The 15496-nt window shown below is 40.8% G+C and overlaps 1 protein-coding gene across 1 annotated transcript in view; it reads left to right on the top strand.

Annotated features, from left to right (window-relative positions):
* Positions 1-15496, top strand: part of SPTLC3 (serine palmitoyltransferase, long chain base subunit 3) — a 53051-nt gene that overhangs the window by 15386 nt on the left and 22169 nt on the right. The window contains exons 5-6 of the mRNA XM_009895428.1: positions 1561-1654; positions 10921-11026. Of these exons, the coding sequence (XP_009893730.1) occupies positions 1561-1654; positions 10921-11026 (200 nt within the window). The remainder of the gene's footprint in view (positions 1-1560; positions 1655-10920; positions 11027-15496) is intronic.

Below are 15496 nucleotides of genomic sequence, written 5' to 3' on the forward strand. Positions count from 1 at the left end.
TCAATCACAACTCCTGGCATAACAAGCAGATACACTGTGCTGTTAGCCGAGAAAGCGTACCGGTAGCTCCTCTTGACTTCATGCAAGTGTGAAACAGTATTTCCCTCTTGGTGGAGATGGAATTAACTCACTGTGTGGTGTATGATCAAGATTTCTTCTGAAGCACCGGCGTAGAGGTGAAGTCACTTCTTCACTCGCTATTGCAGATGAATCCAGCTTTTACAAGAGATTTCTAAAATACATGTATACAAGGGCTGGGCAGGGAGAATTGCTTCGGCTGCCCAGAACATGAACTTCAGTCTGCAATGGTGCTGGAGAAGTTGTCCAGCAATTTCAAAGGGAACAGACACAGACAATTAATAAAGGTAAATGGATGAAATTGCAGACATACATAACAGCATACAATACTTGTTCTTTGCTTAGCTATCAAATAGTTTTCCCTCATTTAGCTGGCCTCATGTGGAGACTCAGGCCTCTATCAGAGGTGGGATATTTAGAAATAAGTGGCACAAATGAAGATATTACTATATGTGTTATATAGAATATAGCGATAACAATTCAGTATATATTAATATTATATAGTATTCTTTTATATATATTACATACATTATGTATTTGCCCTATGTTGGGGGGATTTATTCCTAAATTTCCCTCTATAATTAAGCCTAGCAGCTACATTTTCTTGTCAAGAGGCATATAGTTTTACTGTTAGTTCTGCATACCAGGCTTTAGGCAGATTTGTGTATCTCTCAACCTAGGCATAATTTGTGTTTCCAAAATAAGCATTTACTCAATGTTTTACTGCCCTTTGGGTAATGAAACCGCAGCACAAAATGTGTAATAGAAAGCAGAGCTAAATTAGGGTTCCAGCTTGAATTTCAACTGTGAATCCCGGTTCCTGTTAATATAATACACAAAGTTATTTCTCCTGCATTTCTATTTTAGTTTCTGAAAAGAAAATGATTTTTCAGCTGAGTTAATGAAAAATATACTACAGGTGAGCTGTATATGCATTTACCAGAGAAAGATTCTGCCTCGTGCCTGGGCTCCACTCACATCTTAATGGAAGTGGGATTTATGAGGCATCAGTCTGTCCTGATCTCATTTCTGCAGCCCAAAGTGCTGATGTTAGTCCAGCCTCAGTATTGCTCCTCCTTACATTAATGTCATGCAGTCTTTATATATGGGGTGGTGACTGCATTTTCCTTGCAACACAAAATAGACTGTAGACAGGTGATAGAGGAAGCAATGTCACTTGATTTCACTATAAAGCAGTCAATCTCTACTAGAGTTATTCACTACTTTCCAGTTACAGGAAATATTTGGCCCTTTTGCACCACCTGGGAATGCCTGAGAATCTGATCCCACAGTTTATGCCTGCCTTTGCAGTGGGTCCTGGCACCTTCAGAAGAGTGGCAGAAAATCCAGTTCGTGTTTAATACTTAGAGCTTAATTGGTTCAATGCTGTATCATAGACACACGTGTATGCTGACACACACATGCACACAGGTCAACAGCCTGCCAGTTCACACAGATGCTTATTGTACTCCTTCTCCACAGGGCTGCCTCATTTTAAGTGATGAGTTGAACCACACTTCTCTCGTTCTTGGTGCGAGACTTTCAGGTGCTACTATTAGAATCTTCAAGCATAATAGTGAGTATTGAAGTTGGAAATATTTAGAGACAGAAGAGTTGTTCACACCTCAAAGGCAAGAATGCTTCCTTTCAATGCTTTCTTTGCTGTCAGTTCCCAGATAACAGTATTGTCCAGGCAGAAGGATTAACTGTTCAATATTATGAGCGATTTCTGATGGGGAAGAATTTATAGCATAATACTCTAAATGTGGTTGTGCATGATTCAGGTCATCAGGTCGGACCCTGATTTCAAAATCCAGAGGCTTAATCTCGTTGCTGTCTTTTTGACATGCTGAATGACTGTGTGCTGTCATAAAGGTTTTATTGTTATTGTCACTATAGCCAAAATAGTACAAACATACTTACAAAAACATACTCCATATTTCCTGCCTCTGTTTCTGGCAGGTTCAGTGCCACAAGTGTTATATTAATGTGGCATTACTTTGAAACAGTTACCCTGAATTCCTAGGGAGCTATACCAAAGATGCAGATGGTTATATCAAAAGCATCGTTCCAATTCTTTGAAGTGTAATTTTTGTATAGAAATCACACATTAGCTTTGCAATCATATAATTATCTTCCGAATTACTTACGATTTTAAACTTTTATTTAGTTTATGCTGCTGTGGTTACTGTCAGAGACATTATGACTAGCTTTGATGGCAAGAGCTTCTTTTTTTTTTCCATTATTCTCCATTGCAACTCCCCTTTCCAGCCCCATTGCTGCCACCAGGCAGTGATTGCAACAGAGGTTAAGAACCTAGAGAAGTGGTGAGAAATGAGAAAAGACGTCTGATCACCTTTGTTAATAGCTAATACAGTCCCTTCTCTTTATTAAGTGTTGTGTTCAGCCCTGAGGTGAGCAAAAATTAATTATGCATACGCTGTAAAAGGCCTAAGGATCCGTTGGAATGAAAAGCACACTATAATTACAATATAAAGTGTTGTTATAATTAATATCTATTCATAATTTGGGCGAGAAGCAATTTCTGAAGATCATTCAAGAATTAAAGATCATCTGAAGCCGAATGTTTTTACAGAAGTAAATATTTATAGATTAGCCTGTAGCATACCCCAACTTGGTTCACTTCTGCAAATCTGGATACGCTAGGCATGGATGCCATACCAGTCTTTTCTCAGCTCTTCCTTAGTTTGTTCCATGCCTTATCCCATTCAAATTTAGATTTGCATCACATCCTCCAGGATGACCTCTCACTACCTAAATCCAAATGTTCTCAGCCTCTCCACCCACCTATGCTGCATGCAGCCCAGCTGGCTTGTGTCACTTCCCGCAGAATTTCAAAGAACATTCCAGTTTGAGGAGTGTATTACTGTCAACTGCTAGGGAAGCAATGAAGACATCACTTGGAGCTGTCATTCTCGCTTTAAGGAATTTGGTCTCTAACCATCCCCCAATATTTCATTCTGCTCCCAAGAACCCAATACCTAACTAGCCTCTGCTCACACTTACGATAAATTAAAGCTGATATTCTTTGAATAATGTGTGGACCTAAAAATATTAGTGACCTGTCCAAAAATCACTAATCCAGCACTGGAAAATGTAGACAGTCCCTGTAAGGGTTGCAGCAAACATCAGTGGAAGCCCATCCAGGTTGCTTTGGAAAAACTCGTTGTTTTCTAGATTAGAGATCTGATTTGCCAAAGTCAGTCAGTCTTGTAGGCCATTTCCAAGACATCACCTTAAATTATTTTCAAAATGGAAGTGTGGAAAGTTATGCAAATACTGTTTGGAATTTGTCAGCTTTTGTCATCACAATTTTGTAGGCCTAGAGTCTTAACCTTCGTTGCGTTTAGAGAGCACTTCCTGTGAAGAAGCTTCACATATTCATGCTCTCTTGGCCCACTGTGAGTGTCTCAGTATGCTAGTTGCATGATTAGAAAGTTCTTTCTTTTGAATGTTTCCTTAATCGTACCCATGAGTACTCATGGTATGATCACCAACAGCTTTTTAAATCACATGTGCAGAAATGTGTGTATGTGACTTTTGCTCTGGAGAAATAGATGTGCACTGTGGGAGGATAGCAGTGGAAAGCATAATCCAGCAGAACTGCCTTTGTAGGATGTAGTTTCACCCAAAATGAAGTAGACAGCCTTGATCTCTGTGGGTCTGTCAGGGACTAGTGTAATACAGGTCAGTACAGCAAATTAATTAATTAAGGACACGCATTACCAAAACCTCCAGCTTGTGTTGGAAGGGTTCTTTTCAGTTAGGCAGGTGCTTGCTTGTTTTGTTAGATCAGAGCTGTGTTGCTTATGCTCCCAGATTATCTTTCTTGCTAATGTGTGGATATATAACATATATACCAAATGCCCAAATTGTCAGAGTATGTTAGTGCTGTCGTCATGCTTATGAACAGGGGAATTAAGCCAATATACATGTCATACTGCTTGATGCAAAAGAAAAGTTCCTTATGCTGTATTTGCCTTGTGGATGAGTAGAAAACTTCGCGCCTCAAATTATCACTTGAAGATCTTCAATAAGCATTAATTTCAGCATAAAGTAGTAATGTGTTTTGTCTTACTCTTTAAAATCCTCCTCTGTATTCTAGTCGACAAAGGCAATACCCCCTGCCTCTTTTTTCCAAGGACAGGGGATTGATGTTTGTCATTTCATACAGGCAGATCAATGATCCTTTAAAGAGCTTGGCCCTGGGCCTCAGCTGGAGGATGTTACTGTGTCAAAGGCTTGGCTACAGCCCTTTGATGAGCAGTTGGGACAATTCTCCAGCAAGGTGCAGAAACAAAGAGCTAATCTGAATCCTATCCCCAAAAGGGTTAGGGCTTAATGTGCATTTCGTTCTTACTTGTCTATCTGGGGCCAAGTTGTGTGCTGGCATGAGTTGGCTCATCTCCTTTGGAGCTGTGCCAAGTTGCACACACATACTGTTTGACCCAGTAGTGCCCTACACTAAAGACAATAAAAAAGAGGCCAAGCGGTACCACCACTAGTGCCTGAGACATGCTTTCTATGTAGGACAATCAAAAATAAATTCAAATCAGGCAGCAGAATTTGAAGTTACCTTTTTTCTATTACAATGCAGCTTGAGAGAGCAGACTTTTTTCTGTGCTCCTTGTTGCTTACATCAGCCTCTTTTGAAATGCTGGGTAATACCCTTGATAAAACTGCCTAGAACATATTTACTTTGGCTCTGACTTCCTTGGTTGCACATGTGTAGAAGAGACACTGGGAGAAGGGTGAGGTGTGAATGTTTGTTGCAGTTATAAATGGTTATCAAAACGAGGAGGAATAATTATGTAACAATTTAGTGAAGCAATGGTATGTTTTCTGAACCAGCTACTTCCCGAATATTATACAAAAAATATGCACGGCTTGTGCTAGTAACCTCCCTTTCTAACAAGCTTGGCACTGTAAATCTCTCTCCCCTCCCTTTTTCCCTCCGGTTACTGAAAAACTATTTTTAAAAGAAAAATTATAGCAAACTTTCTTCTATGAGAAAAATATTTCACACGGAAGAGAGTAAAACTTGCCATTTTAAATTTGCTACTGAAGCACATTCATCTTTCAAAGGCTGTGCTGTAGCTAATTCTGTAAAACTGTGTTATTTCAAATCATGTAATCTATAATATTGAATCTATTTGTCGTTGCACAAAAGTAAATAATTATGCTTATTTCATTAGTAACCCAAGAAGTAAACTCTACCTATTACCTTAATTATATATAATATAATTCGTATTCTTACAGAAGTTAATGAAATTCTATTTCAATAAGTGGGTAGCTGTCCTAGGTATTTCACTTTTCACACAAAAATCTGAATAGTTTTTCTGGAACAGATGAAATTTAGACCTCTGTGCTTCTCCTAAGTAAAATAAAAGGCATCTGGATGTTTCTCCTTTTTGACAAAACCATTGCACAGGTGTATGAGAAGGTTTTCAAGCCTTAAGGTGAATAACAGAACAAAAATGTGCTGTGAACCTATAAGTCCATTTTTATTTGGACACAGGAATGTGCCCTGCATCCTACCTGCCAGTGAACAGTCCCTTCCTTGTAAAAAGACAGGAATTTACAGGCCTGGGCTGAGAGAAATGCACAGGCACACACCTACAGAAGATCTCTGAGAGAAAGTTAGGAGAATACTCCATTTCAGCCTGAACAGCGCATTCCCTTCCTGTGGGCTCTCGTTAGCACTATTGCTAGTCTTCACCCTGCAAAGGTCACACCACTATGCCACAAGGTATTTGGCCTTTAAGGGACTTCTTCTGTTCTAGAGACTTGTGAATTTTTGTGGATGCTAGCAGCAAAGCTCAGCTTCCTGGAGCCCCTGCTCTGAGGAATGGGTGTAGTGGGATTTTTAAAATACTTTTTTTTTTTTTTTAATGTTAGAACCTGAGCAGTCCTAAATTTATGTAGTGGTGTAGTAGAATTATTTAGTGTAGCTAAAATAATTCTGACCTGCCTGTAAAGCCTGCTTTATTCTGACCTGCCTGCTTTTTGTCTCCCCACTGTGGTGTGGGCACCATTGAAGTTACTATTTCCCAGGCAGTGATTTGTTGAGGAAGCTAGAAAAGAGCTGCGTTTCTACCCGTGAAACGCAGCCAGCAGCACGGACCAACAACTAGTATGCCGTGGGAGGAAGGTGGGATGCTACATCTCTCCACCTCTGCGGCTGTAGTGGCCTGGCCGTGGCCAGTTTTGTGCCAGAAGGTGTCTGATGTTACCCTTACCAGGCCTGGGTTCCAGGCAGCCTCTCCCACCCTCCCCAAGTGACCGGCATGGTGGTCCTTTAGCTATATGGGGGCTATACTCTTGGATGTTTTTATTTCCTGGCCCAGGGAGAGACTGACTTATCACCTGCTCTAATATCATAATCTCTCTAATATCATATATTTTAAAGCACTTTTTCAGACCTTCTGACCTTTATCTTGGTTAAATATTAGCCAAAATCCCTTGACCCTTCCAATAAAACTTGAAAAGCAAAACCAAATAGCTAACCATTAATCAGGTTGTGATTTTATCAAGGGTTTTCTGTCACACCAGTTCTGGGTCTTATATTGGTATCAGGTGCAGCAGTTTTGGGTCTTATACTGGTATACAGGGAGAGTCTATCTTTGTTTATTCACTGGATAGATGAGGGTGTTACTGACTAACTACATCCAAGTGAATTCTGTTCATATCAGCCTGTGTAAGGTGTTGTACAAGGCTTAGGAGTTGTTTATTCTTTCTAATTCTACTATATTTTTCCCATATAGAATCAAGCAACTCAATTGCAGTCATATTTTTAGGTTTAGGTTTGCAATTGCATGAGCAGTCTGTGGGAATGTCGTGACTGCACACAGAAATCGGGCTACGTGGAAGAAAAATTTCCCGTTCTCTTCATTGCAAGGGCACTTCAACGTGCAATCAGAGGAAGTGATCCTATGAGAAGGGCAGGCAATTGCAAGGCAGAACCAAGCACCTTGGTTAGATGAAAGTCTGGCCTCTAATCTGGTGCTCGAACCCACATCTGAAATGAGGATCACAGTAGTACATTCCTGGCTCCTCCTTATGCACCTCTTCAGAGTGTTGTGAAAGTAGTAAGGGGATTTGTGGGTTCTTACAAATCAGGTGAGTGGTGACAGAAGTGTGTCATGCAGGTGTGAGCTGTTCAGGTTTCCATACAAAATATAGTTTCCTACTTGGACAGCAGTTGTGAATTTATGTTAATCCAACTCTGTCATTTCTCAGTCTACACAGTCAAATTAATGCTTTGGAGTTCAGATTTGTGTGCCATGAGGACACCTTAAAGAGAAAACACAGCTACCCGGAGGAGTTGTAGGTAACACTGAAGGAACTTTTAGGCAGCAGCAGGTCCTCACCTTGCAGTGCAAATATATTCTCTAGCAAAAAAAGAAGGAAAGAAGAGAAAAAAGAAGTGGAAAAATTTAAGTGCATGCCTTTAAGCAAGCAAATAAAATAAGGGGAAACAAAAGAGATAAACGAACAGGTAAAAATTAACAAAAAATCTCTTTGGTTGCAAAAAACAAAGAGTTTGCAGTGGCTTAGTACAAGATGGTTCCTTCATTTATTTTTTTCCAAAGGTGTAAGTGGCCCTTGAATTTAAGAAGGGAGGGCAGTGTTATAGCTGTTACAGAGCAGGATGAAAGGCACATTAGCCACCAAAGTTTTGTCCTCCTTGTTGAAGCCTGTGGCCACTATCAGAGACAAGATTATTGCACCAGATAGGTGGACAGCAGCCTAATCCAGTTTGGCGTGTATTTCCCTGTGACACATACAGACGCTGCCACAGAGAGGAGACTGGTATATCCTGCTCCTAGCATGCTGTGTCTGCATTTGTCCTCTCTGATTTGAGAAAGCCATGTCTGACTTGCCAAGTGTGAATAGGAAGCTTTCCTGAGCGAGTGTTCTTTACTTCCACAGAGATTTATATTTATTGAGAGGTTGGGGAGGGGAGTCTCAGAGTGTTACTGTGGCTGCAGTAATCACTGCTCCCACCACCCCATTCCAGACAAAGACAGTCAGAGCTGTCATTTCAGGGAAATAACTCCAAAGATGCTTTTGCTGTTCAGAGCTCTGCCAGTAGTCAGGGACTTGTCAAAGATTAGTTTTCACTAGAATGAAAACCACCTTCAATGGTCCTACAGTTACTATTTAGATCAACAAAACCCTTGCAGTGGTTTCCCTTTGTTGTGTTAGGGGTCTGCAATGAGGGACAGCATTAGAGCTAGCCACTCAAGTCACCCACGAAAGGACAGTGGCCGGGAAAGGTACCAGTGCAGGGAGAGCAGGAGAGGAGGAGGCGAATGCTGCAGCAGACGCTCTGCAGCAGGGGAGAGGTGGTTGCATGGGAGGCTGAGAAGGGACTGGTAGCCACAGAGTCTGCCTGAGCTTGCATGAGAGAGCAAAATGGGAGAAACAAAATGAGAGCGGCAAACACGAGGCAAAGGAAAGAATAATGTGATAAGGGTAGTAGTAGCCTGTTTATTTTAATTAAAAAGGATTCAGCTGACATCACGCAGGAGATTTCCAGCCCACAAAGAGGAATGGTGATGACATCCCCAGCATTGCAATGTAAGGATGAGGGGTGGAGACGCTCTGTCTCCCTGCAAGGAGGTACTGAGTGTGCCTGGGAGAGGGCCGAGGCCCCTCCAGGAGCCTGGAGTCCCACCTGCACTGGAGGCAGCATGACACACAGCTGCCCGCCCAGGTCCAGGCTTGCTTCTACCCACTGGCAGTTTGTGTTGTTAGTATTTCTGTTGAAGCAACTCTGAAGGATCCCGAACAAGGATTATGCAAGTCTATATTAAATTCTGAAAAACCTAAGAGATCCACTGTCCCCACTTAGGAAACTTTATCGTCCATATCTAGACAGTATGCCATAGGGAGAAGGTGGAAACTGAGACAAGGATAGATTTGGTTGTGCTTTGACTAATTAATCTAGTGAAATTCTTAACACCACGTCCTGGGCTGGTGGACAGTTGTTAGCCATTACCACTGAAAAGCCTGGGCTGGTGATGGTCCAACAAGGAAGGACAGTTATTTTCCCCATAACTGGTTATTCAAGATGGACTTGTGCAACTCATCATCTCAATGTCCCAGTGTTTCACAGTCTAACTATATTTAATAGGCAAATAATTTGATATCCAAAAGTCACCTGGGGTTACACTGTTGTTTTTCCTGATGTTCATTATATCGCACTTCTGGAAAGTCCAAGCACAAGCACATAGAGAGCACTGCATCTTCACTTTGAATAACAGAAGCAGCCTTTAGGGGGGAAGATTAAAGGTAACATTTTCTCTTCCTCCCAACTTCCCCTTTTTAAATGAGGCACTACATACACAGAGTGAAAAGGTCAGTAAAATTCATTTGCACCTAAATGAATTATGAGTGTTACAGACCTAAGGAAGGGTCACACATACATATTTTTCAGAATGAGACATCAAAATGGAAGTGAGATAGCCCTGAATCCGCAAACAGACCTGTCCTTAGCCAGTACGCCAGCAGGACTATATCATGTGTAAAGTCAGGCGAGCTCATCCCTCAGAGAGATTCTTCCATATCTGCAATCTCATGTTCTGCTCTAGTTGGGACAGAGGAGCTAGTCACATCCCTATATTTTTAAAACAGCTCTATTAAACAGAGTTATATACATTTCACTTCTCTCTATCCTCTCCTCTTTCAGTGTTAAAAGAACTGAATCTTCAAGCCATGCTTTTAGCTCAGAGGGCTGGGCAAACTGACTTTCCTGAAGTCTAGAACCAATCTAGACTGATGTGTAGACATAATATTGAATTGAAAGACCCTGCGTGATTCAGAGCGGGGGGGTTCAAAGGTCCCAAAAGGGTTTAGATGACAATGACATGAGTAGAGAAATAATGCAATGGGGACACCCAAATTTTACTTTGAGTGACTAAGTGAGCTTTCTGTGATCCTGGGGAGTCCTTTAATGCTCAGAACTCAAAAGGATTTCTGAATATTATCTACTCAAAACAAAAGAGAAGGTGAGCAGCTCTTTTCTATGAAATAGGCATGTGCTGCAAATGCTCAGGGGGATTATAAATTCCCCTCTTAAAGCACCGAGGCACTTCTATTTCCTTGATTGCCATCTAGTGGAAACTGTGCTGTCTGCATTGCGTTACTCATAATAGCATTTCCATCTTGGAGCTCACTGAGCTGTGCAGATAATTGCACCATTAAAATAAGGGGCAACTTATCATGCGTGTTTTGTGCTTTGTAAATTATAGCAAGGTCTTGCTAGGTCAAGAGATTACATGGTAAGGTGCGGAGTGGCACAGGTGTTTCTGAGAAATTTATCTTTCACTGACATGAGTAAATGGTACTAGCAAGAGGTGAGGTATCAGGATGGAAGCGTACAGGTCATAACCTTGCCATCTCCCAGGTCATAGGTTATTCATGATGGACAGTTACTCTGCCAATGGCCTGGTTCCAGTCAGGCAGAAACCAAACTATAGGTCAATATTAATATACCTAAGGTGTATTTTCTTCACTTGGGACAATTGTATTTTACAGATTAGCCTTGTACTATTTTAGAACGTTGTAATAGCTGCATTAAGATATCTTGCTGAAACAGTGGGGTTATATCATGAAAAAATGTCATTGATTTTCTCTACCCACGATTTGAGCTGATCTGTAGTGTTCCTTGGGGTACACTACAGGACACATTTTTTAAATTTTGTCTTTTTCTATATAGGAAAAAATAGTGCCCAGTAGAAAATCAGAAGTTCTTTAAAAAAAAAAAAAACTTTGTTAATGTTTTTCCTTCCTCCTTTTTCTTATTTTTAAATAAAGATATGCAGAGCCTTGAGAAGCTGCTGAGGGATGCAATAATATATGGGCAGCCTCGAAGCCGCAGAGCATGGAGAAAAATTATCATCCTCGTGGAGGGCATTTACAGGTATGTCTGTATTTTAGAAATGTGAGTACTCTTTATCATTTCTGGGGACAGAATGATATACTGAGTGAAGCCAACATTGACTGTAGGTATCTAAGAGAAATCTTAACGAGAGTGGAGGTTACAACAGCATTCTGTGATCTTAAAAATATGTTGATTTCGATTACATCAGTCTGAGCCCTGGTGTAACTTGCTCCGGTTAGATCCTTTGCGTTGTTCTGAATGTTGATTTAGCAAATAACAATGAAGTGGGAGATGTACTGTGAGACCAAGACAGATCGTAAGCTCACAGTGAAGTGAGAGATGTACTCTGAGAGCAAGACAGATCGTAAGCTGGTGTATGTTGTCGCAGATGTGATAAAATTCATGGAGCTATAATAGGTGAGGAGTTTTGCTAAGTGAGTCAGCCGAGTTTCCTAGAGTTGTTTGTTATGCACGGGCAGATCAAAAGACAACTACGCAGAACTAATTAAGTTCTGCATGCCCAGTTCTTACCCACCTGTTGGAATCAAAAACTTCGGGCTAAACGTAGGCCAAGTGATACCAGCACCTTTCTAGTAATCAGTGCTGGGTCTAATGGAATTACACTTTAACAGCAAAAACAATTGAAAGACTGGCTTTCAAAGAATTATGTAGTGGTATTTCATGTAGCCCCAGTCCCTGGAGGAACTTGAATGAGAGAAGTGCCTTTGAGAATCCATCAGATAACATCAGCATCGATATTACCATGTAATTATAGAGCATCCTAGTCAGATAGCTCTGGTGCAGTAGTGTGGTGCGTCTCACACCCAACCAGAAAGACAAACCATCACTAGAGTTGAGCAGCAAAGCAGAGGCAGCAGCCGGGCTCACCATCCTGGGCTTCATCCTGGCAACCGCTCAAGTCAGGAGAAGGTTGCTGGGGAGGCAGCCATGGGGCTGGTGGACGGCAAGGAGCTGGAGCAGGGAGAGGTAGAGATTGTGAAGAGGAAGGAAGGGCTGAAAAGCAGGGATCTGGACAGTAAGACGGTTTGCAGAGATCTAGGCAAGGCTACAAGGGATGACGAGGTGGGGGAAGTAAGAGAAGGATTGTGTTGAGAGTAGCAACACCTGCACCAGAGAGAAGGGAATCAGGACCACTCATTCACAGGATGTGACATGGTTTATGAAAGCAACATCAAACTTCATATATAGTGACCATATCATTTGTTGCTGAAATATAGCCAGTCTGCATGGACAGTCATTTATGCCATTTCATTGAGAAATGCTAGCACAATTGAACTGATTAGCTTTTTTCATGAGGACTCTTTTATGATCTCGTGTCATCACAACTTCATAGTTGTCAGTGCCTTCTTTTTACCTAACACTTTCCATCTGCAGAGAGAACAAATCAGTCCTTATCTAAACACCTGTCACTCAGAGCTGAAACAGGTCAGCAGCAGATCAGCTGATCCAAAGCAGGCTGAACGTCTCCTTTCAACCAGAATAAACAGAGCAAAACTGCAAATAAACATAGCTTGGCACTACTAAAAGAAAGCTCAGATTTAAGGACTTTGATCAGGCGGAACTTAAGTGGACCACCAACATTTTACTGACAAATATTCCCATCGGTCACATGCCTGCAGAAAATGCTCCAGCTGCTGAGCTTTGTTCACTTTTAAATCCTTTACCCTGGATATTGACCACTAGGGAGCAGGAAGGTAGACTGGTGACACAGAAGCATAGATCGGTCTGAGCAGTGGGACAAAGCCACTGTCAGATATTTGCAACTATAATAACTATATTTCCAGATGTGTATTTGATACAGAGTTCTTTTTCCTCTAGTCTTGCAGTTCATTTTCAAAGGAGATTGCGTTCTCAAAAGCTGGAAAAACCCTCTGTTGGAATGCAAAATAAAAACATGTTAAACCTCAGAGAACCTCACTAAAAAGGAACAAGAAAGGGTTAGCCCTATAAGGGCTAAATAATGTTAAGACTCTCATGCCCTGAGTGTCTGTGCTTGTGAAAGGCATAAAGTAAAAGAAAAACAAAGCTCAGCTCTCTAATAGTCTCTCATTGGAAACTAGCCCTAGCAGTAGCTAGGTTGGTTGCTTAGTTGTTTTCGTAGTCTAAGCAGATCAGAAATTAAAGATTGTGGTTTGGTTGCAAAGCAAGTCTGCTGTGACTTGAGGGATAATACCACCACCCCCCCCCGTTTTGTATCCTTGCCATCACTGCCAGCCTGAGACGCACGCAGCTGATCTGTCCTTACAGCACTGCTGGGAACAGACTCACAGGCCGTGTAGTCTAATCCAGTGAGTAGCTAATAACATTTCATATGAAAAAGAAAAACGAGAGGAAGACATATTAGAAGTACTCTTACTTTTTTTTGTGTGCGTGTTCTTTCCTTTTTTGGCCTATGATTTTTGAGAGAGACTAAAATTTTCCAACCCCATATTGGCTAATGTTAGTTTTCTTGAAGATTTGCCAAATGCCAAATTAACGTTCATCTAGAGGGTTTAAGCGGAGATAGAGTGTCGTTAATGTATTCTTCTTACAATAGTTAATACTGCTGTTTTCCCCCCTCTTAAAGGACTTAAGATATACTTCAGGGACAACTAATACAGAATTTAAATAACTTGGTCGGAGCCATTCTCCAAGTTAAAATATCTTGACTTGCAAGTTTGGCTTGGCAAATTTTTACAGAAATGCTTTTTCCAGAGATGCAAAAGAAACACTAAGCTTTGCTTCTTTAAAAAAATATTGTTATATGGGACACCATAGTCTTAGTATGATGAAATTGATGGTATGGAAAAAAAATTGCCTTCTTTTTCCATTAGGAGTATGTTAAAGTGTTTACACTGTGCATAAGCCCGGACTTACCAGCTGGCAAAATTTAAAAAGGGTCATTGTTAGCCAACATGAGCATTTCTGGAAATCAGACGTGTGTTTGAAACCATAAGCTGCAGATTTTGCTTGGTTACAATTGGAGGCAGAATTGGCCCCTGGACTTGGGAAGTACTCAAGCTACATGTTAAATAAATAGCAATACATATATGTTTGTTTGCTTTTTAATGTCTCTGTTATCTTAAGAAGAAAAAAAAAAAAAACCATCAGAAGTAAATGTAACTACTAGTGAAAGCTGGTTCTTAACTTGGACTAGCCTGGGAGCAAATATATTCAATTTGCGTTCCAAACAGAGAGACCATCTAGCCATCAATCTTCAGTACAAAAAGCATGAACAAGTTTTGGCAGTGTCCAGGGCACAAGTTAAACTGACTTGCTAAATCATATTTCTATTATTTAGATTCCAGCTAATGTTTTGCTTGGCTTCTACCATTTCCAGTTCAGGATTAATCAGTTACTGTGTTCTTACATGGTTTGTGGTAGGCTTCTGCTCTCTTGCACACATATTTAACTAGGAGTCAGATAGGCCAAGGCCCAGAGCAGGAGTTATGGAGCACCAGAAATTGATCAAAACAGATTGTTTTTCATTTGTTTTTCCCCTGCTTTTAATTTAATTTCGGTATTTTCCCTTCCAGCTCAGAAAATAGCTCTCTGATCAGTTAGATATTGTCCAGTGCCTTTTCATGTGCATGAAAAGTTCCTTAGGATTCAGTGCCAGTACCGTAGGAAATTTGTCAGGTTATTTTTTATTTCCTGGGATTAAGTGACTGGACTTCCAGAAAAGAATGGGGTAACGTTTAATGTCTTTGGCCAGGGACCAGCATTAAAGGTTAACATTTCTATCGTTTCAGTGTATGGGTTGCATTTGAGGACAGGGTTGGAAGGTTTCCGTAAAACTATTGCTCTAAACTACAAAACAGATATTGTTGTATGAATGTGCAAGGTTTATGTAAGAAAACAATACCTAAAGCAAACATTAAAATGGAATGCATACGTCTTGGGAATAACAGGTCAGGAAAGGAGAGATTTTTCCCAATTACAAACTAGCCTGAAAGGGGAACAGATAAAGTTTTCAAATGTTGAAAGGATAGTGGTACTATAGGGCATGGTTAGAGATGTTGAGTGATGCAGTTATGAAGAAGATAATAGGTTGAATACTAGTACATTAATTTTCCTGACCAAAAAAAAAAAAAAAGAAACTGTGGTACCATAGTAGGATGTAGGAAAACTCTTTCCTGACAAGTTTCAAAATATACTGGAAAAAACCTGTCAGTATCTTGTCAAGAGTGAGCCTGTGTGCCAAGCGAAGTGACCAGCACAAGTGCACACCTCCTTTCTCTCAAAGCACCTGGCTCCACAGTTCATCAGCTGCATCAGGAAGAATCTCAGTGGTTTGGTAGGGATTGAATCAAGCTTTCAAAATTCAGTGATCTCAAAATTTTGGACTATCTCCTCACATCTGGAAGTAGATTCAAACTGAGAATGTACTGAAGCGAGCTTTTGTGCCCACCCGCCGAACAAGGGAGATGAGGGTCAGCTGCAATCCGGAAGCTTTGCACCCCTGCCACCAAGCTAATAATTTTTGCTACCGGACAGGATGTAATACCA

Source organism: Charadrius vociferus, unplaced genomic scaffold, assembly GCF_000708025.1.
Source record: "Charadrius vociferus isolate BGI_N301 unplaced genomic scaffold, ASM70802v2 scaffold112, whole genome shotgun sequence".
Taxonomy (NCBI): domain Eukaryota; kingdom Metazoa; phylum Chordata; class Aves; order Charadriiformes; family Charadriidae; genus Charadrius; species Charadrius vociferus.